Source organism: Mustela nigripes, chromosome 13 (genome assembly GCF_022355385.1).
Source record: "Mustela nigripes isolate SB6536 chromosome 13, MUSNIG.SB6536, whole genome shotgun sequence".
NCBI classification, from domain to species: Eukaryota; Metazoa; Chordata; class Mammalia; order Carnivora; family Mustelidae; genus Mustela; species Mustela nigripes.
This window is the reverse complement of record NC_081569.1, coordinates 135330891-135356985: the sequence shown is the minus strand read 5'-3', so window position 1 is coordinate 135356985 and position 26095 is coordinate 135330891. Positions and strand designations below refer to the sequence as shown.

The 26095-nt window shown below is 36.8% G+C and overlaps 1 protein-coding gene across 4 annotated transcripts in view; it reads right to left on the bottom strand.

The window, feature by feature from the left end:
- The window catches only part of PPP4R4 (protein phosphatase 4 regulatory subunit 4), a 102245-nt gene continuing 76150 nt past the window's right edge, over positions 1 to 26095 (bottom strand). For 3 of the 4 annotated variants that reach the window (XM_059373881.1, XM_059373883.1, XM_059373884.1), the window contains 11 exons: positions 24477 to 24582; positions 22529 to 22676; positions 19286 to 19430; positions 16942 to 16983; positions 16772 to 16846; positions 11013 to 11082; positions 10490 to 10576; positions 10101 to 10194; positions 8545 to 8615; positions 3505 to 3649; positions 1 to 1122 (listed from right to left, as the gene is read on the bottom strand). In XM_059373881.1, coding sequence (XP_059229864.1) covers positions 1098 to 1122; positions 3505 to 3649; positions 8545 to 8615; positions 10101 to 10194; positions 10490 to 10576; positions 11013 to 11082; positions 16772 to 16846; positions 16942 to 16983; positions 19286 to 19430; positions 22529 to 22676; positions 24477 to 24582 — 1008 coding nt within the window. In that variant the 3' untranslated portion in view covers positions 1 to 1097. The remainder of the gene's footprint in view (positions 1123 to 3504; positions 3650 to 8544; positions 8616 to 10100; positions 10195 to 10489; positions 10577 to 11012; positions 11083 to 16771; positions 16847 to 16941; positions 16984 to 19285; positions 19431 to 22528; positions 22677 to 24476; positions 24583 to 26095) is intronic. The other variant, XM_059373882.1, reaches the window with a different exon arrangement.

Genomic DNA, 26095 nt, shown 5'->3' with positions numbered 1-26095 from the left:
TCTCATTAACCTATGTTTTATTTTGAGTAAATTCATTATTCATTATTTCACATTATAAAAAGTAACCACACACGCATATGCATTCACAAATTAGATCATCTTTATCATACATCAATATATTTTTAAAAACAAATATTTTCTAATATCAATATAGTTATATGCTGATTGCATTTTGAAATAGAGAAGCTGACAATAGCTTCATACAGTATATCTCAAGAACCGACATTTTAAAATTAAGAATTGTATATGTTCCACAGGCAAATTTGGATGGAAATATTAGCATTAGTACAAATAAATGCTGTTGACATAGCTTAAGCATGATAGCTTGGAATAACAGCTGATTCAAACTAGATTCATCATTTTAAATTAAGTAAGGACAAATACAATCTAAAATGTAAACAAAGTATTTATAAAATAAATTCTTCTAGGAAATGAAATCATCAATCTATTATTTTTAAGGTAGTTGTAGCTAAAAGTTATCAGAAATCTTGATAGAATTTTCATTGTCAAATTGAGATTTCAGGATGTCCAGTTACAATGTTTTCACCACAATCGTAGGACCGATAAAATTGCGGACAGCTGTTCCCATCCTCTGCAGTGTGACTTTTCAATTGGGCTTGGAGATGTGCGAGAAGATGCAATGTCTTTCTTACTCCCCAGGCCCTTTCAAGTGATTAGCGAAAGCAATTTCATTTGATTTGGACTTTCATGTAGTTTTTGAGTGCTAAAACTCTAGAACAGTTAAATCGATGGTTTCCTGCACCGGTGAAGGCAGTCTGGTCTCTTCTGCAGCAGGGCTAAAAGTGTATTAACTAAAGTTGTTTTCCACTGCACTTCACTATGACATTAGAATTCTGTAACCACATTATTACTCAAGAAATACATAGTATACCTCCTAGGGACTCTAATTTCAAATACGGAAAGTTGATCAACATCAGCTGCCATTATGTGTCTCTCTTTCATTCATTAACCCAAAAAAAATAAATAAAAATAAAAAAGAAAGAAAGAAAAGAAAAAAGCCCATTGCTGTAGCTTTTGTCCATCAATCACATTATCTCCAGTGGTCTTTGTTTTGCTTCCTTCATCAAGCAGATGATTTAAGGATTGGATTTTCTCGATTTTCTTTGTCAGGAAAGAAAAGAGGGAGGGGGAGAAGGAGGGAGAAGGAGGGAAAGAGAGAGAGAAGAGAAAAAGAAAACACAAACCATGAAAAATTTTATCTGTTTAATGCTCACAAATTAAATAAGAAATAAAATCTAATTTAAATAAGCGGAATATATGAGGATTCTGATTAAGTGAAAAAGAAATCACACACTAACGATGACTTGGAACTCTTTAATCACCAAACTCTACATACATCTAACATAGCATTCACTTCAATTCAATGACTTTTCCCACTTTTTTGTGTGTAATGACAACAGAAATGAACACAGGCCCAAATATATCAATAGGGCCGTGATGCCTTCCTGTACCTCCTTTAAGACACTGGTACTTCCAAATACCAGAAGGCTCATCTCTAGGACACTAAGAAGCTGGAGAATGTGTTGTGTGCAATTTTTTGGAGAAGCAACATTGAAGTAATACTTCCTGAAATTACTTCATATGCTTATTTTAAGGAAAACGGAGAGATTTTCATTTGGATATAGCACATCACCGAATCTTGCCTAATACTTTACAGAAACCAGACCAATATAGGAATCAATCAAGCTTCTCCAGTCATGCGGCTGTGGGCTTTCAGGAGCGAGTCCAGACTAGAACCACAGCATATGGAAACAGAGTTGTGGACTCGACAACCAGCGTCCTGCTAAAAAAAAGCAGCTGTAATACCAACATTTCTTCTCCTTCAGAATATTCAGAAAAGAAAAAAAAAAGTGATTTTTTTAGAGTGTTTCTAGATTCATTTTTTTAAACCCTCAGTTACATGTAATTGATTATATAATTCTATGGATATAATTATATGTTATATAAAAGATATATCCTGAGCCAGAGGAAATTGAGTCTATAAAAAAGAAAAATGTGCTCAGCAAAGAAAGAACAGATGAAGATAGTAATCTGAAATACAGGAGTATTTGTCTAAATACTAGGTTTTAGCCATCTCTACTTTGAAATGTTCCTATGACATTTAGAAAAATAAGAGAAAGAACTACATTTTCGTGTTATTAAATATGTTCTTCGATAGAAGAATTCCGAGCAAACTTTTGAGAGGAAGAGGGCTGAGGGGTGACAGACAGAAGGCCCCTTGAGGGAGGAATCCACCCTCTCGTTGCACAGATGGGCTCTGTGAGGCCCAGACGCCCACCAGACTATACAGACACTTCACTGCCTGCCCTTGACCACAGCACAAGGCGCCAACTCCAGCTCCAAGTTCTCTGTAGACCACTACCCCGCCTGCCCTCAAGCCTCAGGACTTTCAAATGGAACTTCAAAGCATGGTCATCTGAGCAATAATTGCAAGGGCAAAGAACATTCTCTGCAAATAAAAGTACCGTTTGTATTAATGCGCCTAATCTAGAGTATCCATATCATCTTTTATATTTGCTATTGCCTTGTGCTATTATAGTGTCCTTGAGCTCCATTCAGTAAACTTCTAAGTTTTAAATGAATTTGGAATACATCTACATCTATATATACCAAAGGCCGATTAAAATTTAGAAGAAATTATGATATAGTTCAGTTCCTTGAAGGGACTAAAGCTTGCAGTTTCTGCAAAAAAAGATGCATTTGAGAAATTTCATGAGAAAATCCTCATGAATTCAGTGAAATGTGTTTAAAGGGAACCCGAGTCCTATTTAAACTCCCTTCTGATAAGAAGTTTCAGGTGTCTTGTAGGAAAGCACAAACCTGTCGCTACGGTTTGGGCTTCCTGGCCGATCAGTTCCCCCTCAATATGACCTCTCACCACAGAGATTTGTAGACTCTACCTTGCTAAGTGTTCCAACCACAAGCACCAAAGGCTTCAACAGTTCAAACAGGAAATACATAGTGCCCCAAAGGAACCATGAGGGAAAAGCAGAACAGCGGCCCTTTGTAACCAGAAGATGAAAGTGTGAGTACAGTCTGCAGAAATGTCCAGTTTGCTGGGCCCACAGCCCTGGGCTACAGGCTTCAGGAATGTCTCTCCAGGGGCATTAGCTGTAGCCTGTCTCTGAGCACTGGGTAAGGACACACTGCGTACGTGAGCCGGATACACCTGTACCCAGCGTCTTCTCAGAGACAAATGGCCTGATTGCAAACATGTCACAGGAGAACAATGGACCTCTGTACTAATGGAAGCCATTTCAAGTTTCTTGTTGATTCCCTGGAGTTCCAGGGTCTTTGTCACATCCCTATCATCTCACATCAAGTAGCCGACATAACAGAGGCACAGGTGAAAATAATTCCTTCTAATGTATACCTTTTCCTCATTACGGACATTGTCTCTTCCTTGGAAAGTATTTAAGTGGGACGGAGAGTGCCTGAGAAGAGAGTAGGACGATCCCCCTGGCCCATCGCTGCGTTACTTACAAGGTAGCCTTTCGAGGTTGCGTGTCTTTACTTCCACTGCTCTTTGGATCAACTGAGCTCCCTGTCCGGGAGGTGCTCGGTAGGGAAGGACTGGGAGAAAAGGAGGTCGGGGTGCTACTGGCATTGCGAGTGCGGAATGAGTCATCTGAAAGGAATTCAACTACAGTCAGACATGCTGAATGTGAAAGATGAACTTAAGAGAAGGTTAATGATAGCTTTTACTTTTCAAACCCATTTTAAATAATAAACAATAAACTGCACAAATCTAAAGTCTGACGTATGTATACACCCATGAAGCCATCACCACCACCAAGAGTGAACACACCCACCCCTCCCTCCTGCACCCCGGTGACCCCTCCCCCCCACTCCAGGCAATCTACCACCAGTCACTAGAAATCAGTTCGCATTTTCTGGAATATTACGTGAATAGAATCACACGGTACATCTGTCTTCTTTCACTCAGCATAATTGTTTTGAGATGCATCCTTGTTGTGTATATCAATACTTCATTCCCCTTTATTGCTGACTGATACGCCATTGTAGGGATATGTCAAAATTCGTTTCTACATTCTCCTGTTGGTAGACACTGGGATAGTTTCCAGTTTTTGACTGTTACAAAGAAGGCTGCTACGAGCAATTTTGTACAAGTCTGTCTATGAATATATGTTTTAATTTCTTGTAAATAAAAGCCTAAGAGGGAAATTGCTGGACCACATAGTAGGAATATATTTAACTTCATAAGAAACTGCCAAATTGTTGTCCAAAGTGATTGTACCATTTTGCACGTTCACGAGCAATGAATAAATGCTCTGGAGATTGGCTCTGTGTCTTTACACACACGGGACAGTGTTGATTCGTTAGCTCTAAAGATTTCTTTGATGTATCCTGGATGTAAATCCTTTGTCAGGTATACGTAATACGGTTATTTTCTTACAATCTGTGTCCTGCCTTTTATTTTTTCATGCTCTATTTCAAAGAGCAGTTTTAAATTTTGATAAAGTCCAGCATGTTAACTTTTTCTTTTATGGTTTAGAGAAAAATCTTTGTTTATTTCAAAATCACAAAGACATCCTTCTGTGATATATTCTTCATAAATGTCATGCTTCGGTTTATCATGCATGTTGAGATAATTTTGTATGTAGTGTGAGATAAGGACTGAGGTTCAGTTTGGTCTGTTTGTTTGTTTGTTTTTTTAATAGCTATCCAAAGGACACAAACTTAGTGATTTGAGGGGCACGTGCACCTGAATGTTTATAGCAGCAATGTCCACAACAGCCAAAATATGGAAAGAGCCCAGATGTCCATCAACAGAAGAATGGATAAGGAAGATGTGGTATACAGAGATATAGATATAGAGATAGAGAATATTACTCAGCCATTAAAAAGAAGGAACTCTTGCCATTTGCAACGACATGTATGGAACTAGAGGGTATCATGCGATATGAAATATGTCAGTTAGAGAAAGACAAATACCATATGATTTTACTCATATGTGGAATTTAACAAACAAAACAAATGAACATAAGGGAAGGGAAGGAAAAATAAAATAAGATGAAAATTGAGAGGGAGGCAAACCCTAAGAGATGCTGAAGTCCAGGAAACAAACTGAGAGTTGCTGAAGGGGAGTCTGGTAGGGAGAAGAGATCACTGGTGACGGCATTAAGGAGGGCACCGGATGTAACGAGCGCTGGGCATTGTATGCAACTGAGGAATCACTAAATTCTACCTCTGAAACTAATTTAAAAAAAAAAAGCGGATATCCAATTGTTCCAGAATCATATTTTGAAAATACTAACCAATTACTATTGATTCATGTTGGAGCCTTTGTGGAAATTCATGACAGTGTAGACACTGCATCTTGACTACTGGAGCTTTCTAGCAAGTGTTGAAATCAAGCAGTTCAAGCTCTCTAAATTTGGTTTTCTTTTGCAAAATGGTTTTGGCTATCCGCAGTTCTGTGCATTTCAATTTAGATTTTGGAATCAGCTTATACATTTCTACAGAAAGACTACTGGAATTTTGATGAGGATTCCATCTCTGGATCAATTTAAAAGGAACTGACATCATAACAATGTTAAGTTTTTCCATTCACGAACATAATATCTCTATTTCTTCTTTAATTTCATTCAGCAATATTTTGAATTTTTTAGTGTATATAGAATACACATTTTGTTAAATTTATCCCTGAAGACTCAGTTTTTTAAGTTACTAAAAATGTTATTTTTAAAAATACTTTATTTTGTAAAATTTAGATTTATGGAAAAATTGAGAAGATAATTTCCAACCACCCTCTTAACTCAGTTTCCTCTCCTAACACTTCACTCTAGAATGCTACACTTATTACAGGGAATGAACCAGTAATGAGACATTATATTACTATTAACTAAAATCCATAGTGCATTCAGATTTCCTTAGGTTTTGCCTACTGTCTGCTTCTGTCTCAGGATCTCATTCAGCATACAACATTACCTTCGCTTGTCAGCTCTCCTGAGCCTTTCCTTGTTTTTGGTGACCTTACCAGCTTTGAGAGGTATTGGCTAAATGTTTTCCAGGATGCCTCTCAATTAGAATTTAGTGGATGCTCCTCTTAGTATTAGACTAAGTTGTAGGTTTGAAGAATGATGACGGAGGTCAAGTGCCATTTTCATTACATCATACCCAGGGTTCAAACTATGATATATTTTATGACATTTAATGTATTTTATCCTAGTTTCATGACAGGTCACTAGAAATAGGATTGCTTGAGTCAAAGACTACAACTTAAAACTAGGATTCTTGAAGAACTTTACCAAACTGGTTTCCAAAAGGGTTCCATGGAGTTTCATACCCACTAACAACGGATACGTTGCAGTCTGTGTCCCTGAATCCTTACTGCTGTTCTCTCTCTCTCTCTCCCCCACACAGCCTTGGATGAATGTCGGAATCTATGACAGGCAAAAGTTGCCCAACAGTTAACCATGGGTTCATGTTGAGTAAAAACTACTCAATTTGACCTTCCAAGTGATAACTCTGACCTTTCATTTCAGCTTTATTTATCTGGCTCTTTCACACTCAACTCCGTGCTCCAGCTGAACTGGCCTCCTGGTGCTTCTTTATGACGGGTACTCTGAATAGGATACTGTTCCACACCCTTCTCTGCCCATCAGAAATCCCAGCATAACTTGGGCTTCATCCCAAATGACATAAACACCTTGGAGCCTGCTTTAAGTCCCAAAGTAAGTATAATCTCTTCTCTATGTGAATATCTCATACTTTTGTTAAGAGATGTTTTGCTCCCTTTTTCTCTTTGTAGATGTGTACTTGTGTGTGACTTTTTCCTCAGTCTGTACTTCATGAAGCACTATATAACAAACTAGAAGAGGTTCCAATCAACAATACTACCTCTCCCCCCAAATAATATTGAGCCCTTAAGACAGAATATTTTGTGAATATTTTAATATTGAACCTTATAAAAGATTTACCCTTATAAAATAAATGATTTAAGACTCTGGATGTCAAGTTTTAGGATCCGTAGATCACATACACACTCCTGACTCTCAAGATGACTTAAGAACTAGCAAAGTAAAAACTGAAGAAATCAGTGCACATCATTCAAACTTGTAAAAAAAAAAAAAACAAAAAACACTCTGAATCATTCTTAATAACTTAAGCAAAGAAATTCCTTGGCAAGAATTGTTACAAGTTCATGAATAAATGTGCTCCTTTGAAGTCATCTCTAAGAGGCCAGATTGGATCCATGCAAGTCTGAAGAACCACTTAGGGATAGCAATAATCATCGGCTCCATTGAGCTCCAAGCTGAGCTAATTCAAACTGACTTTCCATGTATATTTATAATTCTTAAAGACACTCTGTATTATAAAGTTCATCAACCCTGAATGTTCCCTTGGTGTGTCCTAAAGAATTCACTGATTTGCTATGATAAAAATAATCAATAGTTTTATTATGTATAGTCCTCACTTCAAGAATTGTTGAGAACTTTAGTTCAAAAACTTCCTATTATCAAATGTGTTCAGGTTTCTTAAGCTATTCATATTCTATCTTGTAGAACCACTTTGTGTACAACATGTGAATGTCGATGCTTTAATATTAGAAAGGTCTTCCTGATCTGGCAAATGAAAACATACTGCTCACAGAACAGCCCGCGGGCACGTATCTACTCTTCATGAGAGTAAGAACACAGTAAGAGGTAAGAGGAAGACCGAATACTCAAAACATAACCTGAAAAGGAAATGTGACCAAACTTAAAAGAATTCCAGACCTTTAAATAGATTTGCTGTTCTTTACACTAAAAACTGACCATAGATCAATACTATTAATTTTTAGCCAATATTCTAAGGCAAAAACTTAAAAATAGACTTAGAGCCACTAGCAACTTTTAGCAATGTATTTTCCCTTATTCATAGTATAATTCTGTTTTCTATTATATAAGCCAGAGGTCAGCAAACTATTAGTCTGTGAACCAAGTCTTGCCTTGCCTGCTGCCTGCTTCTGTAAATAAAATGTTACTGGGGCAAAACCACACCTATTCATTCTGTACTATCTATGGCTTTTTGCTCAACAGCAGAGTTGAATAATTGTGACAGGAACCGACTTGACCAAAAAAGCTGAAAATATTTACTATCTGGCCCTTTACAAGAAAAGCTTGCTGACCCCTGGTATAAACATTCAAATATATAATATTGTAAATGTTTGGTTGCGTATGATCCACATGAAGCCCTACTATTTTTAGCTTCCTTAAAAATTATGGCAAAAACTTTTCATCTGTACCCCAGGAGGCCCTTGGCCTATGGAAAAACCTACCCTATCATTGTCCTTTCTCTCTTTCAAAAGCACTGAATGCTGACTCTTGGCTGTGAAAACAATATGGCATAGTCAAGTATTTTTTCAGTTGATAGGGAAAAGTTTAATTATTTGGGCATTCACTAAAGATGTAAGGTTAGGGAAAACTCTGTATCTAGAAATAAAGAAGTAGGTCATTTAAAGAAAGTAACATTTCACTACATGTAGCAATTTTTGGAAGAGCTCAGATTTCTACTTACCAGTCAGTGAAATCACAGAAGTCTTCCCTAACCCTGAGACAGAAGGCGTATATCCTGCTGTAGAACTTTTACTAGAAAAGAACATGATTTAGTTTAAAATACAAGTATATGCTTCTTTCACTCCAGCCATTAGGCACTTGGTCTTTTCTAATCTTTTTTAATGCTCTCTGCTACTTCTGATGACGCACATTTGCTACTTAGAGTACTCATTTATTGTTTACATCCCATGCCTCCCAACAATTCCTTTGTCTTTAACTTAAAAGCATTTTCTTAAAGTTGTTCTCTTGATACTTAGCTAAGACAGAGAATATGGGTAAGTTTCACTGGAAATAACTTGTGTTTAGTTCTAATCTCTTTTGCTCATCTCACGATTACCCTATTAACTAGGAACTCCAGACAGGTCTACTGAGAATGTCCACAAACATAGCTGAAAATCTAGAGTAAGCTATCTTTAACAAAAGAAAAACATATTCTCGTGCCATGTTATTTTTGTCAATAAATACTTTTTAAAAAAATACTTATGCTTTTTTTTTTTAAGATCCCATTTGTTTATTTGACAGACAGAGATCACAGAGAAGCAGGCAGAGAGAGAGAGGAGGAAGCAGGCCTCCTGCTGAGCAGAGAGCCCGATATGGGGCTCGATCCCAGGACCTGGGATCATGACCCGAGCCGAAGGCAGAGGCTTTAACCCACTGAGCCACCCAGGTGCCCCATTGTCAATAAATACTTTTAAAGACAATTATGTTTACTTAAAATTAGTTTTGTTGATTGGTATGCAGCTATTATGTTATATATGTACAACACTTATAACAAATTGAGGTCACTGAGGTTATGCTGATTCTCTCCTAACCTTAACTGTTCATAATTCAGTCAGTGGGGCCAAAGGGGAAACCAGACATTCATCTGTTGTAAGAACTGTTGTGATCACTTTGCCATAGAAACATGCCAGTGGCTTCTCCATAGAAAGAAACAGTAGCCACAGCATTTGGCTGGATGTCCACATCCACCAAGGGAAGGGGACATGTCCATACCCACTTAGCGGTTGGGTGGCACATGAAATAGAGTACCACCTCCCTCATAAAACAGTACATGGATCCCGTGATGTCACCATATAGCACCACGGTGATAATTTTTCTAGGATGCCACAATATCCATTCTTTTTTTTTTTTTTTTTTTTTTTTTTAAGATTTTATTTGTTTGTCAGAGAGAGAGAGAGCACAAGCAGGAGAGTGGCAGGCAGAGGCAGGGAGAGAAGCAGGCTCCCCACTGAGCAAGGAGCCCAATGTGGGATTCGATCCCAGAACCCTGGATCATGTCCTGAACTGAAGGCAGCTAACCAACTGAGCCACCCAGGCGTCCCCACAATATCTACTCTTACACAAATGAGTAGACTATAGTTTTTCTCATAGAGAATCTTACAGAAGAAAACTTCCAATTTACTGACCTATACAAAACCCCAAATTAATCCTGATTTTATACAATGTAAATATTTCACATAAATAAAGAAGTATAACTATAAAAGTTGAGTAAAAACATGAAAAGCTGAGAGATCATACCTAGGACACTTGTCTAAGTTGCCATACTTTGCATGAAAAGCTTGATTATTAAAAGACTGGCTTCGAATCAGCTTGGATTTCTTGACTTCTTTGCCTGGAATAATAAGCAGAAGGAAAATGCAGCTGCTCAGCGCATCTTCAGCTGCTCCAACCCCATCCCCTCGCCAACCCCCTACCGCACTTTCATTAGGCACAAATATGTCCAGCTTCCTTTCCTTAGTCTGAGCTAACTGGAGTATCCCCTACCCCTACTGCCCATCAAGGACTCACAAAATAATGAATGATAAGAGGTAAAAGGCATTTTAGAATTTCATCTCATGACGTGACTTTCCCTGTAATTAATTTTTAGAAAAGGGAGACAGGAGACATAAAAAGAAGTTGCTTCTTACTTGTTGATGGGGTGCTTGTTCCAGAAGGTCCAGGAACAGAAATAGGGATGTTCTTGGGCAGAGTTGTTGGTGTCTTCGTGTCTCTACCTAAAACAAACTCTGTTTTAAATTTTGTCATTTCCTCTGAGCTCCTAGTCTCCCATAAACACAAAAGACAACACGGAGAACATGAGTCACTGTCCCTAGCTAAGCAGCATGCTCTTTCCCAAACGGTTCTTACTTTATATATCTACATATTTCAAACTTAGCTATCAGTGACCAATCTCACAATCTTATTGCTGTTATCAGACTTTAAGTTTTCCTTTGAAGAATCCGAAGGTCCACACTGACTCGTACAATTTATTCATGTATTCCTACGTCGGTACCAAACAAAGCAGCCAATTTTTAAAAACAACTTTTAGAAAATGAAAGAAAGAAAAGCAATTTCCCACATCAAATCCGAAAATCAGCATGAGCTTTCAGAGTGGCAGGATGCAACATTAACTGTATGCCTTAGCGGTGAAGACACAAGAAAACCACTTACGTTTCTTTTCAAAGGTTTTATCACTCATGGGCCTCCCATCATTCTGTTGTTTCTCTTTCTCTAATTGTTCCTATTATGAAAACAGTATGTTAGCATTAAAGGTAAGCACAAATCGATTCAGAAAACTCTTCTAATGAGAAATTATTCTAAGCTTTACAGATGCAAATACAGTTTGCAAAAATGCCTTGAGAAAGAATTATTTTCTCCAAATTACTGTCAAAAGAAGTCAAGGTTCTTTCAGAACCTTGTTCTTTCACTATCTACAGACTTATAGATAGTAAGGCTCTCGGGCATCTGTCAGGCTAAAACAATGAGTGTAGTGTCATTGTTGTCATGAGCTTTTATATTCTAGAAGATATCTGCTAATTCTCACCAGCAAAATATTAGTCATATTTTAGTAACGTTTTTCTTTGAAAGGACTGAGAGAAAAAGAAATGGCCTTTTGGATATTTTTAAATGTTTCATTGAAGTACAACATACATAAAGTACATAAATTATAAGTGCATAGCTCAATGAATTTTCCTAAAATGAACACACCTATAAAACCAGCTTCCAGATCCAGAAACAAAATGTTACCAGAAGTCAAAGGAGTCCTTTATCCCAAAGAACAGAACAAGTAGGCAAGAAAATCAATAAATATACCAAGTTCTGGGCAAACTTAGCTTAACTGACACATATAAAACACTACTCTCAGGGTGCCTGCCCGGCTCAGTCAATAAAGCATACAACTCTTGATCACGAGTTCATGCCCCACAGAGCTTGCAGAGCTTACTTAAAATTTAAAAACAAAACAAACAAAAAAACACTACATGTGACACATATAAAGAAAAACAGGGAGAAAATAGACAATAGATTAAAAAAAAAATTCCACTGGTCTGCATACAAAAAGAACCAAATGGAATCTCTAACACTGAAAATAAAACATGTAAAACTGAAAAACAAAATGTCGTTAAGTGGACTCACAAGTAGTTTTATCTATTTTGTCTACTTTTCCCTCTATTATCTTGACCATGATGTCTTAAAGTCCTTGTCTGCTAACTCTAATACCAGTATCATCTCCGGGTCTCTTTCTATCACCTGATTTTTGTCTTGGGTTTAGGTCATTGAGTCCTAAACATTTTTAGAGCCTGCTTATGCTCTATAACCTTTATCCTGAACTTCAATCTTTGTCTCGGAAGACTGCTAAAGCAATGTGATTGCTTTTCAAAAGATTTCCACTTAAGTGTTTAATCTCACAGTACAATTCTTCACAGAGAGACAGAACATATAAAGAAGAAATAAATGGGAATTTGAGAACCAAAAAATACACAGTGGGAATAAAAACAATGGATAAGCCCAGAGGCTGAAATGGGGAGGATAGGTAAGAGTCACTGACATTGAAGACAGATCAATAGAAATTATTCACTCTGAGTTAACAAAGTTTAAGGGGGAAAAAAAACCCCTCACAGACCTATGGGCAATATCAAAAGATTTTACATGTGTAATCGAAGACCCAGAAGTAGAAGAGTGAACACATATTTATTTTTTAAATGATTTATTTATTTTAAAGAGAGAGCATGTGCACACATGCGTTTGCAAGTAGGGGGAGGGGCAAAGGGAGAGACTCTTCAAGCCGACTCCCCACTGCACCTGGAGCCGGATGCAGGCCTCAGTCTCACAACGCTAAAATTATGACTGAAATCAAGAGTTGGATGCTCAGTCAACTGAGCCACCCAAGCATCCTGAAGAGTGACACAAATTTAAATAAATAATGGCTCAAACCTTCCCAAATTTGGGAAATAATACTCGTTTACAGATTCAGGAAGCTAAGCAAATCCAAAAACAGATAAATTTGAAGCCAATTATGCCTACACACATCAAAAGCTAAAAACAAGAACAAAAGAAAAAAATCTTCAAAGTAGCCAGAGTAAAGCAACATTACACACAGAACGATAATTCAAATGAAAGCTAATATTTTATCAGATGTTCTGGAGACCAGAACACAATTACAAAGTACAGTAAGAGAAAGGTTGTCAAACCAGAATTCTCTGAAAATATCCTTCAGGGATAAAGGCAGATAATACTGTATTTCAGATTAGGGAAAAACTAAGAAAATATGTCAGAAAATACTATACCCCAAGAACAACTAAAGACAGTTCTCCAGGCTGAAGGGGGAAAAAAGAAAACAGAGGGAAGTTTGGATCCTAAGCAATGAATAAGAGTATTAGAAATGGTAAAAATAAGAAACACAGAAGTTCACTCTCTTAAATTCTTCAAAGGTACATATCTCACAACTTAGAGCAAAGTTTTGAATCAGTTGTCATGAGACGATTGGTGGGGGTTTCAATGCAGATATAATTCACATAAAACTTTTAACATAAAGAAAGGGTAGAAAAGATCTGCGTCATTTTTAAATGAAGTGATACAACATTAATAATAGGTAGACTTTGAAAGGTTAAGTATATTGTAACCTCTAGAAAAACCACTAAGAACAATTCTGGAACAGAGAGAGAAAGAAAAAAAGGGGAGAGAGAAAGAACACCAGCCACTAAGATAAGAATGAAACAGGGGTTTTATCACCATGGATCTGATGTACATTAGAAGAATATAAGAGTATAAACTTTATAGTAACAAATTAGACAGCTTAGATAACATAGAGAATTTTGGGTAGGAAGCAACTTAACAAATTTATAAAAGAAGAAATAGAAAATCTGAACAGTTTTATAACTATTAAAAAGTAGTTGAATCAATTATTATTAAAATGGGCACTTTGGACCTTGACTGTTTCACTAGTGAATTCTATCAAACGCTCAAGGAAAAAATAAGACCAATATTATACAAACTCCATCAGAAAATAGAGGGAGTGGTAATACTACACATTTCATTTTATAAGGCCAGAGTAACTCTAATACCAAATTTTAAAGACTCCAAAAATGACAAAAAAGCAAATTATAGACCAATTTCACTATGAATATAGATGAATATTAAAAATTTGCCAAGAATCCAGCAAAAGAGAAAAGGATAAAATATCATCACCAGCTAGAGTTTATGCCTAAAATATAAGATTTAAGCATTGAAAAAAATCAATGTAATTCAATGTTTTAACAGGATGAAGTAGAAAACATAAATATTATTTCTAAATATGCAGAAAGAGCATTTGACAAAATTCAATAATCATTCATAAAAACCCTCAGCAGACTAGGAATAGGAGGGAATTCTCGCAATTTGATAAAGGGCACCCACATAAAACTTCTTTGTAGTAACATATTTAATGGTGAAAAATTGAGCCCTTTCCCCTTATAATCAGTAAAATGACAAGATTTTTATTTATTTATTTATTTATTTGACACAGAGAGAGAGAAAGCACAAGTAGGCAGAGAGGCAAGCAGAGAGAGAGGGAGAGGCAGGCTCTCTGCTGAGCAGAGAGTTTGATGGGGGACTCAATCCCAAGACCCTAGGATCATGACCTGAGCTGAAGGTGAGGCTTAAGACACTGAGCCACCCAGGAGCCCCTGGAAGTTTTTTATTATACTGGAAGTCCTAGATCTTGCAACTAGACATAAGAAATAAAAGGCATAAACACTGAATAGGAAGAAATAATCTTGCTATACTTAAAGAGGATGTAATGGCTCACATAGAAAATCTTATTAAATCTAAGAACTCTAGAACAAATACAAGACTAAGATACAAAAATCAACAGTAATTGACAGCAGCAACAAAATTCTAGAAAGTGAAATTAAAAATTATAATTCCATTTATAATAATTCCAAAAACATAATATACCTAGAAATAAATATAACAAAATACTTCCTAAATTCTATATTTAACACTACGAAAAATATGTAGAAAAAAGTAAAGAAGATTAAATAAATGGAGTGGTAGACAATGTTCATGAACTAGAAAATTCATTGTTAAGATGGCAATTACCTAAATTGATCTATGGATCAGTCCTAATTAACATACAACCTAATAAAAATTCCAGCACATTTTTATGTAAATGTACAACTGGTTCTAAACTTTATATCAAAATGAAAAGGCCTAGACCGGCCAAGGCAATTTTAAAAAGAACAAAGTTGAAAAACTTAACTGACATGATTTCAAGAATTACCAAAATGTTACAGTGATAAAAGACAGTTTGGAATTGCCAAAAAGATAAACACACAAATCAGTGGAACAGAATAGGGAGTCAAAAAATAAACACATACATATATGGACAATTTTTTTAAAAGGTGCTAAAGCAATTCAATAAGACAATTTTCAACAAATGATGCTAGAATAATAGAATATTTAGATAGAAAAAAATAGATAAAACTATTTGAAATGGATCACAGACCCAACTGTAAAACCTAAAACTAAAATTTCTAGAAGAAAACATAGGAAAAAGTCTTTGTAATTTTGGGATAGACAAAGGACTCTTGTACAAACAAGAACAAACAGTAAGAGAAAATACTGATGAGTCAGACATCATCAAAATTAAAAAGTGCTCTTCAAAAGGCACTTAAGTGAAAGATAAGTCACAAACTCCAAGAAAATACTCATAAAATGGATATCTGAAAAAGTAGTAGTATTCAGAGTATATAAAAACCCTTATATACCAAAAATTGGAGAAAAACCACCCACTTTAAAATCTAAAAAGAGAGACCCCTGGGTGGTTCAGTCTGTGTTCAGTCCTGCCTTGGGCTTGGGTCATGATCCCAGGCTCAGGCTATCTGTTCAGTGGGAAGCCTGCTTCTCCCTCTCTCCTCTGCTCGTGCGCTCTCTCTTGCTATCTCTCTGTCTCTAATAAATAAATAAAACCATTTTCATAACAAAAAAATTAATAAAAATCTGAAAACAGATTTCATCAAATAAGAGATAAGGGTGACCCATAAACAAACAAAAAGGTGTTCAATATCATTAGGCATCAGGGATATGCAATTTGAAAGTCCAATGAGACACGACTACGTACCCACGCTATCAAGCTGAGAGGAGGCGGGGTAACTGAAGCCCTCCGCCATAGCCAATGGACACGTCAAATGGCCCAGTTTTTGCTTGTTTTTAAGTCAAGCATGCCCCACCATATCACCCAGCCCTTCCATTCCTGGGTATTCCCCCCACCCCAAAATGAAAATATACACCTCTCCAAAGACTTCTTCATAAATGGTCACAGCAGCTTTATTTCTAACATTCCCAAACTAGAAGTTACCTAAGTGCTTATTAAGGGGTGGGTAAGCAAACTGTGGTGTGTCTGTAACAGGGACTACTACTCAGAAATAAAGAGGAACGACTCTCGATATATACAACAGCATGGATGACTGTCAAAACAATTATGACAGTGGAAAGAAGCATGAGCAGAAAATATTATATATGAATAAATTTATACAAATTCTAGTTGCAAGCTAATTTATTGTGACAGAAACTAGATTAGTGGTCTTTGGGGACTGGGGCAGAAGATATGGATTACAAAAGGGCATGGGGAAACTTCTGAAGGAATGGAAATGGATGGCATTTTGATTGAGGTAATGGGTTCATAGATTATTCATAAGTTAAAATTCATCAAAATGAACACTTTAAATATACAGTTAATCGTATGCGAATTATATGCTTATTTTAGGGGCTCTCAAATGTAGTTTTCCTTCTAGTTCATAAAAGAGATTTCAAAGGGTCAGGACTCTTCTTTAGTTATTTAGGAAGAAAAACAGCAGTGTGAACTGAAGGAAAATACTAATAAGTAACTCATAACAAAGCCCAGCTAATACTGATCAGAAAAATGTGTGTGTGTGTACGTGAAAATAACGTACCATTTCCATAAGAAGTAGTTCTTCTCTTTCTTTCTCTTGATCCAACAAATCTTTTTCATAAAACTTTTTCTGAAACTAAGTTTAAAGTTTAAAATGAAATTATGAGACATTATGTGAGTTTCTGCCGATTTTCAAATATTCTTTCAGCATAAGATAAGGTGTGTGCTTACCGCATCCATGGACATTTCCATTCTGTCCAGCTCTAACACGGTCTGTAAGCGAAGTGGTAAAAATTATTCAGCAGGAATTAAATTAAATCAACCAATCATTTCTCAAAAATACTCCTCTTCCAGAGGGAAGTTCGAAGAGGAGACTTCTCTACTCTGCGGGAGGCTTAATTAGAAAATCTCTTAAGTTCTTCCCAATTTTACGCTGTATTTTTAACCAGCCTCCGAAGGCCAGGACCCGTTTAGACTTGTAAAAGACTTTGACCTTAAGAAGAGCAAGTCTCCAGGTGAACACACAAGTCCACTGTGAACAAACTAAACACACGCAAACTAACAAACTTCTAATAACTCCCAGGGCCACTTCTCTGAGTTTTCAGAAACACAAGATAATTTTTGAGTTTTTTTAAGAAGTTTTAACTAACTATATATGAAGCAAACTCTCATTTGGCTTTAAATCCTTAGTTCCTTCCTGCAGAAACTTTTGACCATTATGACATTGTAGCCATTAACAAAGACTTTGCCCTAAAAGTATTTCTTGATTTGGTATTTCTCCTTCAGAACACATTAGTCTGAAACAAACTGTTCCAATCAAACAATGATCCAGCTAACTGAGGATTCTGACTCTGATAGAGGAACAATACTGCTCTCCAAGAGTAACTCTGACAGCTCAAATAAAGTACATTTATAGAGTCCTACACCCAAAGCTAGCCATTGCAAATGTAATATTTATATGAAGAATTATTTTTATCCTGCAATTTGTGAAAATATCACAATTTATTCCAGGAAATGTCCCCTTTAAATACAATTACTTCTCATCTTAAAAAGCTGACTAGCATAAAGGCGTACCATTTTTATCCCAAAGCTTTGTATGGCTTCCTCAGAGGTTCCCATGCGAAGATTTCAGTTTGATAAACATTATTCTATAGAATTTTCATGGGATTGATTGACTTCCTCATGTGACATATTCCTAAGGAGCTCTAGTCCAAAATAACCCATTGTAGATTAATAATCCACTGATTCTATCATTTTTGTGCCTACCTACAGGGTTAGTTTGTATTATCTTTTAATAAATTCATAAAGTTAATGAAATTAATAAAATTAATAGTTAATTTTATTAAAATTTATTTTATCTTATTTATTAAATTTTGTTTAATTTTAGTTAATAAAATTAATAAAGTTAATAAATTCTTTCAGACAAGTAACTCACCCTCTTATGTTTATTATTTTGAAATTTAACTCTATTGCCTAAATTTTGTTATTAAAAGCAAAGTTTTGTTATTAAATGGTTATTAAATATTATTAAATGGTAAGGACAGAAATACCTGATGTAAACAAATACATGTAATGTATTTTATTTACATATATATATAAACATTTATCAGACTCTGGGTGTTTCTGGTTAGTTTGATTGATAAAAGAGGAATTCACGTTTCTGTAAAACAAAGAGTACACTAATACTAAGTCATCAAATCATTTTATTAAGAAGTTTCTCGTGTGACATCTGGCAATGATCTCTAGAAACAAAAGAAAAAAATCAAAAGATCCTTTTTTTTCTCATCATCGATGCTAAGTTAAAGACATTAATAAATTAATTCTTCCCAGTACAAATCAGAAAGCTGAAGTTCATGTTCAGATTCATAAAAATAACCACTTTAATTTGATTTAATCTTATAATAATATTAGTTACATATTCAGCAAAAAGTTTTTGAAGACTATAAAATATTTTCAGGTTTGTCTTCACCAACCCAGATTTTTACTGTTTTAGGTTCTAACATCCCCCAGCAATTCTTCTGAGATCCCATGCTAAAACAAAGCAACCAAAAACCCATAAGACATGATGATACATTACTGAAAAAGGAATGCCCTCAGGGTAAGAGATCTCTATTCCGGCCCCAGTTCTGCCACTTGCTAATATAATCTCAAGCAGACGTCTACTATCTCTAGACCTAGAGATCAAACAGATCATGAGGGCCCTCTCAGGGCTAAATTTCCATGAAGTGTGAATTTTCCAATTTTACCAACACAATTTTCCTGGATTATAATCCCTTATAAATCAAGTCTGGTGGCTGAAGCATTTGGTGGACCAGTACTTACTAAGAACCTCACGTGTTCCAAGCTCTCTTTCATGGCACGTGTATCACTAGTAACAGAAGCTGAATGTCTGAGTTCCCTTTGGAAGGAACGTGACCGGCTGCCGCACACATCAGCCCAGCCAGATACTAATACTACTCGAGCAACGATGTAAGTATTTTGACATATTGCTATCCTGCCAAGCTAAAACAGGGAAGCTAAAATGGACACTCTCTTCGTGCAGACATGCAGACATGGTGGTAAGAGTGATACTTACTCTTTTAACAATAGCCAGGACATCCTTATCTTTTTCTTGGCAGAGGAGTTTCCGCACACACATTTCTAACTGCTGAAGTAGGTGCTTATCTGCAGGGATCTTCAGGGTAGATTTCACTTTGGGCAACAAGCAGCAAAGTTTCATTCTATAATAAATTAAATAGTACTTGCTTTTGAACGCATTTAATAACTAAGAATAGGAGTAACATGAAATTGAAATAAAGTTCAAACTCTGGAAAGCGTGGCAGTCTGTTTCTCACGTAGCACATGTTTATGGAGTGCCTTGGATGAGTCAAGCAGGCATTATTCTGGGTGTGGAGATACAACAGTGAATAAAACCAACAAATCCTCTGCTCTCATGGAGCTTACACTATAGTATGGGGCAGGGAAAAAAGAATAAGGAATTAAGTAAAATGTCCATCGGAGAGTGCTAAGTGCTGTGAAGACAAAGAAACCAGGGAAAGATGAGGGAGGACCAGAGAAGGAGCATTACAATTCTAAAACACGTTTCAGTGACGGTCTCACTGAAAAGATATTGTTCAAGCAGAGACTCGAAGAAAATGAGGGAATGAGTAATGTGAACATCTGGAGAGCTTTACAGGCAGGGGCCTGCAGTTTGTATGAATGCCCGAGAGGGGGCGCTTGCCCTGGGTGTCACCCCAAGTTGGCCCAAACTGGCAAGAGGAGGCCAGCTGGTTCAGGACCCTGTGGGCCACTGCACGGAGCCTGGCTTTTCCTTCGAGCACCACAAGAAGCCACCGAGAATTTCGCACAGAGGAGTGAAGTGATCTTCCAGCCCACTACCAGGCTGAGTGAGAGGAGAAGGTAGGTGGCCAGCAACGCAGGGAAACAACAGGAAGGCTCTAGCGGTAACTCGGGCAGTGGATGGTGGCCGCCTGAACTGGAGTGGTAGCAGTCGGGCGGCGAGAAGTGGTTGGACTCCGCGCATCTGCAAGCAGCAGGACGTGCTGAGGGACTGCAGGTAGAGTGACAGAAAGGAGGTTAGGCTTTGACCTGAGCTGGCAGCAAGACACAGTGGTCGTTTGCTTGGAGGGAGACCACTGCAGAAGGAGCAAGGGCGGCTGTGAGTGCAGGAGACGGGGATTTACTTTGGGGCAGACTGAGTCTGAGGTGCTTGTGGAACTCGCCATGGAAATGCTCAGTGGGCAGCTAGCTCAACGTGGCTCCCGGCCAGGATGGACGTCCATGCTGGAGACGGAGCGTCAGGAACCTCCAGCACACAGATGACAGCAAGCCATGAGACTGAACGGATCGCTGAGGCCGTATGTGCACTTTGAGAAGAAAAGGAAAAAGGACAGAGTCTAGGCACCATCCCAGTCTACACCACATGCATAAGGGAGCAACACAGAGACTGAAGAATGCCAGAGAGGGGAGAGGGGAATGCCAGGGAGGGACCGAAGAGCCAGTGCAGAAAATGTTCTGCTTTGCTAAGCTACTACTCTACCGCTCTGCCAGGGCTGGTCTTAGAGAGAGATGCTGAGCGGCATCTATGTTTTGGCTGCTGTATTCATTCGTTCTTCTGAGTGCTCTCCAGGTATTTTTTTTTTTTTTTACTCCTATGCCAAACCCGAGACAACCAAGTCCAATTCCTAGAGTCTCCAGGGCATGCTGTCAGCTAAGCTTACAGTGAAGGATTCTTCATACACAGTAAGATTTGCTTTTTAGTCAAGCAAAAAGGTGAAAGAGGCCCTTCCTGCAGAATTTTCAGCTCCGTCTGGAGCAGAAATGGTCTCAAACTCATTCAGAGCTCACCACGGATTCTGGTGATGCTTTCTCCAAATTAAGAGGCCCCAGTTGCTCCAAAGAGAATTTTTTGCATTTCTGGCTGAGAGGAAGACTCCTCTGAATGCCGGTAGTCTTTCCAGCCTTCATACTGGCTAGACTCAGTGAATTCAAATTTTAAACATTCACTTATGGAAAAACAAAAACAAAAGACTATGCATACTTCATTCTTCATAACTCAAGGCAGGTCTGGAAAACCTACTATATTCAGCAGAAGGTACAGAAGCCACAGGGGTGATTATCTCTGTGAGAACCCTGGGCCCATGAGATGATAAAGATTTTAAGATTAGGTATCACATCTTTCCTGTAATCTAAATTCTTTATGTACATTATCTCAGGTGTTTATCCATCAGAACACCCTATGCATAGGGTAACTAAGGAAATCGGTGCACAGAGAGATTCTGTAACTTGCCCAGAGACACACAACTAGAATGAAGCTGGAAATCAGCTCAGGCGGTGTGGCTTCTAGAAGCCCTCTTCCTAACGGCATGATCGGGCCACTCTGCCGGTGATGGCTTTCCTTCTATCTACACATCTCTATAGAGTTGGACAAATGCTTCTATATCTAAAATCCAGTTAGGATATGGTGTTCCTGGACCCATTCGTCGGGCTGGCAGCTGCCTGTGCAGAAGAGTGGAAACAGACAAACTGCTATGCAATGATCTCTTACCCCCCAAAACCAACCAACATTCACGGAGCCATGTTCAATTAATCTTCATTTGGTTTTTGAATTGGCAGGTTGCTTTCTCTTGAGGTTAATGCTATGCTTTTAAGTCATATTCACCTGAGTAGAGATGATGTCATTTCCTTTCAAATAATTTTTGTCAACTGCTTGGTAATTGATAATTCATCATCCCAGGGGCTGCTTTACTAGAGTCCCAACTTTACTTTGCAAAATGTTAACACCGTAGTTGGACTCATTAGAGATTTAACACAGATAAGATGCACAAAAAAAAAAAAAAAAGATGCACAAAATACTGCAGCCAATGCAGTGGCATTTTCTGTATTTTCTTACACTAAAATAGAAAACAAAAACTAATCGTTTGATTGCCCCTAAAAATGGACAGAACTTCACCAAGCCAACTTTGAGTTGTTTTTTCTTTAGTCTTAGAAGATCCATAAATTAAGAAGAGCTACTCAACCTTCCCCTGATGCCAATATGTCTATCCAAGTGGCAGGAGAAGCCTGCCAGTCTGGCTTTGACTCCTGCCCTCTCGACCCAATAAACAGAAGACCTGGGACACTGTGAAAAAAAGATTATGCTTCCAAGTCCTACTGAGGCTCATCAATTAGGATTACTAGGAATTTCAGAGTAAGTATTTTTTTCAATTGACTATGAAAAAGAATTTGCATGTTTGTTATAGTACATAAGTAGATATATTATAGTAGATAAATTTAAAAATACAATTTTTTCAAGTATTTCCTTGGACTGGTACCATACCTCACATTTGCCACAGGATCATGTGTCAGTTCAATAGCAGGTAGAAAGAAATATTTACAGAAAAATGATTTGGAGAAGATTTCTATAATAAATTCACAGGTATCCAAAAATCGAAGTCTGTTCCAATAACTTTTTCCTTGGCCCAGTTCTAGAAACAACAGTAACAAAGAAGAGAAGTTTAATTTTTTCCTACACGAAATTCTACGTGACAAAATCAAACACACAAAATCCATGACAAGCTTCTTTGTATCCACAATTTGTTTAGAAAATAGAAGAAGAGAAAAAAATCCTATAATACACTCCAGATTAGACAACTCCCAAAATAAGGACATCTTAAAAACCAGAAAAAAGGTCATTTTTAAGTATTGAATATATATACTATTTTTGATTACCCATTATGTGCTGAATACTTCACATGTATTATCACATTTAATCCTGAAAAGCAATCCAATAGGATAAGCATAGATTTATCCAACTGAGAGGAGATTTTCAGAGGTTAAAGTCACAGAGCTGGTAGGTGCAGGATTGTAATTCAAATGCAAGTTTGTGTAATTTCAAACTTTGAAGTTATATTTGATCAATCAAATCAACTGCTTTCTTGGTCTCATTTCCATAAGAATCCTATGAAGTGGTTAAAGTCATATGTAAACACTGGATTACTGACAATAATTCAACATGAAAGAATTATTTTCTCTCTTATCATACATATGTTCAAAAGCAAAATTTTTAAGATTTAAAACCAAACAGAATGTCCTTACAAAATAAAATTGATTCTAATTGTGAGGTCCTACCACTGAGAAATGAAAATTAAATTAAAACAGTAAAAAAAGGGAAAGATTAAAGTATACTGAGCATTGGGGCACCTGGGTGGCTCAGTGGGTTAAAGCCTCTGCCTTCAGCTCAGGTCATGATATCAGGGTCCTGGGATCGAGCCCCGCCTCCGGCTCTCTGCTCAGCAGGGAGCCTGCTTCCCCCCCCCCACCCCTCCCCCCGCCTGCCTCTCTGCCTACTTGTGATCTCTGTCTATCAAATAAATAAATACAAAATGTTAAAAAAAAAGTATACTGAGCATAATTTTTCTTAAATGGAATTTTATATACTCTAATTTTTTGTCAAAGTGGTAATCCACACTTAAAAAGGTAAACTTCAGTAACCAGAAAATCCCATTACTCACCTATGCTGGATAACAGAGTTTAAGAAAAGCATTAAGACATTATGTCAAAGCAAGTACACAGTAATTAAAAAGTATATATATGCGTGTGCCACTATTTCTAAAATTAACAGTTCAACTAGAGGTTTATATCTTGATTTTAGCCCTTAGGAAATTAAAATAAATTTGTATTTGTTAATTGACTTAATCTTTGAAGACATTATGAACCACCTAAGCTTACCAGATACATATTTATAGGTACTATCAACTCTGCTCAAGGAAACAAACCAAAAACCCCTTCATTCTGTTAATATTTAAAATAAAAACATAAAATAAATTACTACATTCATGGACATTCTACTCATATTTTAGTTCCAAATGCTATTTATCAGGGTAGAAACGAGACTCTCAACATAATTATTTTAATTATTTTTAATAATCAATAATTATTTAATAAATTTAAATAATTTTAATTAAACTATTTAAATAAAATTTTGATATTAATTTTAATAATATTTAAATTATTATTTAATTAATTATTTTAACTTCTCAAGTGTAGAAACTCACTAAAGTAGGCCCAGACTAATTATTACTTCATTCATCAAAGACTGATCCTGTCACACAGAATTCTAAAACCAAAAAAAAAAAAAAATTAATCTACAAAACTCAAACACAAACACACTCTGGATATTTACCAATATCAGCCTAACTATTCATGGCAAAATGATAAAGCCAGACAGAGCTAACTAAGGTCAGTTTACTTTCTGTTTTTCAAAATGAGAGGCAATGATTACTTACGTTCAATTAATTTTTGAATGACCTCATGTCTCTGTTCTTGTTTACGATTATAACGTAGAAAAACGCATAGAGTCCGTGAAGCTGCCTTTTGGACAGGTAAGACATTCTTGAAGAAATAGGTAAGAAAAACAATTAAACCAATCAAACAGCATAATTTGCTTCACAAATCAATTTCCAGTTTTGGCTAAAAGCAAGAGCAGTGATGGCTGCCTCTCAAATCACTGTGGAAAGTTTCTTCATAATTTCATGTTAATATCACTCAGGCAAATCAGCTAAAGTACCACATTACAAAGTTAATGCAGTTTGGCACAGTCATTTCCAAGTCATCCAGATCTGATTTATATTTAACTTTCTTTCTGGGCTACTTCAGCTTTCAAGAGATTCTCCCCAAATACAACTCCCCAGCCATTCTCTTAGCCTTTCCCCAGCCTTGTGTTAGGTATTGCATGTTCTTGCAAATATTCATTGAGTAAATATTCATTTACTCAATGAATGAAGAGGATTTACTCAATGAATATTTACAAGAACATGCCCTGTGTCAGTTACATCACCAAAACAGAAATCTAGAGACCCCGTGACCAGCTGTGCTTTTCAGTCCTTCTGGCTTCTGTCTCTTCAGCCTCAGTGTCATTCACTGAGATCCCTGGTCTATCCCACAGATAAAGCTTAGAATCCAAAGGACACCATGTCAGTAACTCTTACTAGTGTTCTGTATTCCTTTGTCTTTTGCCTTTTGTCTTTGCCTTCGGCTCAGGTCACTGGGTACAACTGGTTAATTTAAGTGAACTCAATCATCTATCTTTACAGGGTTTAGGTTCAAATTATGTATTAGAGAAAAGTCTCTCAAGCAGATATACTATGTCCAGTATAAAATTCACGTTCACCATCTTGGCTTACATAGAAATACTGTAATATTTAATTCTTGAAGATGCAGGTATTATAATGGGGATCCTGGGAATTCGAGTAAAATAAAACTTTACATTGCTGGGGGTGTGATGCCTGCTACCTCCTCTCATGTTTTATACACTATTGTGTGGTGTTTTTAATGTGTTAAATGTAAAAGGAGAATATTCATTATGAATTAGAACAGAAAGTTGAAGAAATGTACATAAATAGAAGCATCACTAGAATTTTAAAAAGATGAATTTTAGGTAAATGAATTAAATAAAAACATGTCACTCTTTTCTTTCATTCTGTGTATACTAGTGGAATTTTGAACGCATAAATACTTTAGTCATAAGAAAATATGTATATTTTGTACCTCCAAGTATAACATAAGTTATCTTTTGGGCCAGAAATCAAAGATAAATGTATCAAAAACACCTAAGGCGCAGCCTGAGTAAGTTGTGAAAACTGGAGCACACTAAGAATGACTACAGTTGATTAAAACCATATTTAATGGGGCGCCTGGGTGGCTCAGTGGGTTAAGCCACTGCCTTCGGCTCAGGTCATGATCTCAGGGTCCTGGGATGGAGTCCTGCATTGGGCACTCTGCTCAGTGGGGAGCCTGCTTCCTCCTCTCTCTCTCTGCCTGCCTCTCTGCCTACTTGTGATCTCTCTCTGTCAAATAAATAAATAAATTCTTAAAAAAAAAAACCATATTTAATATTAGAGAATGA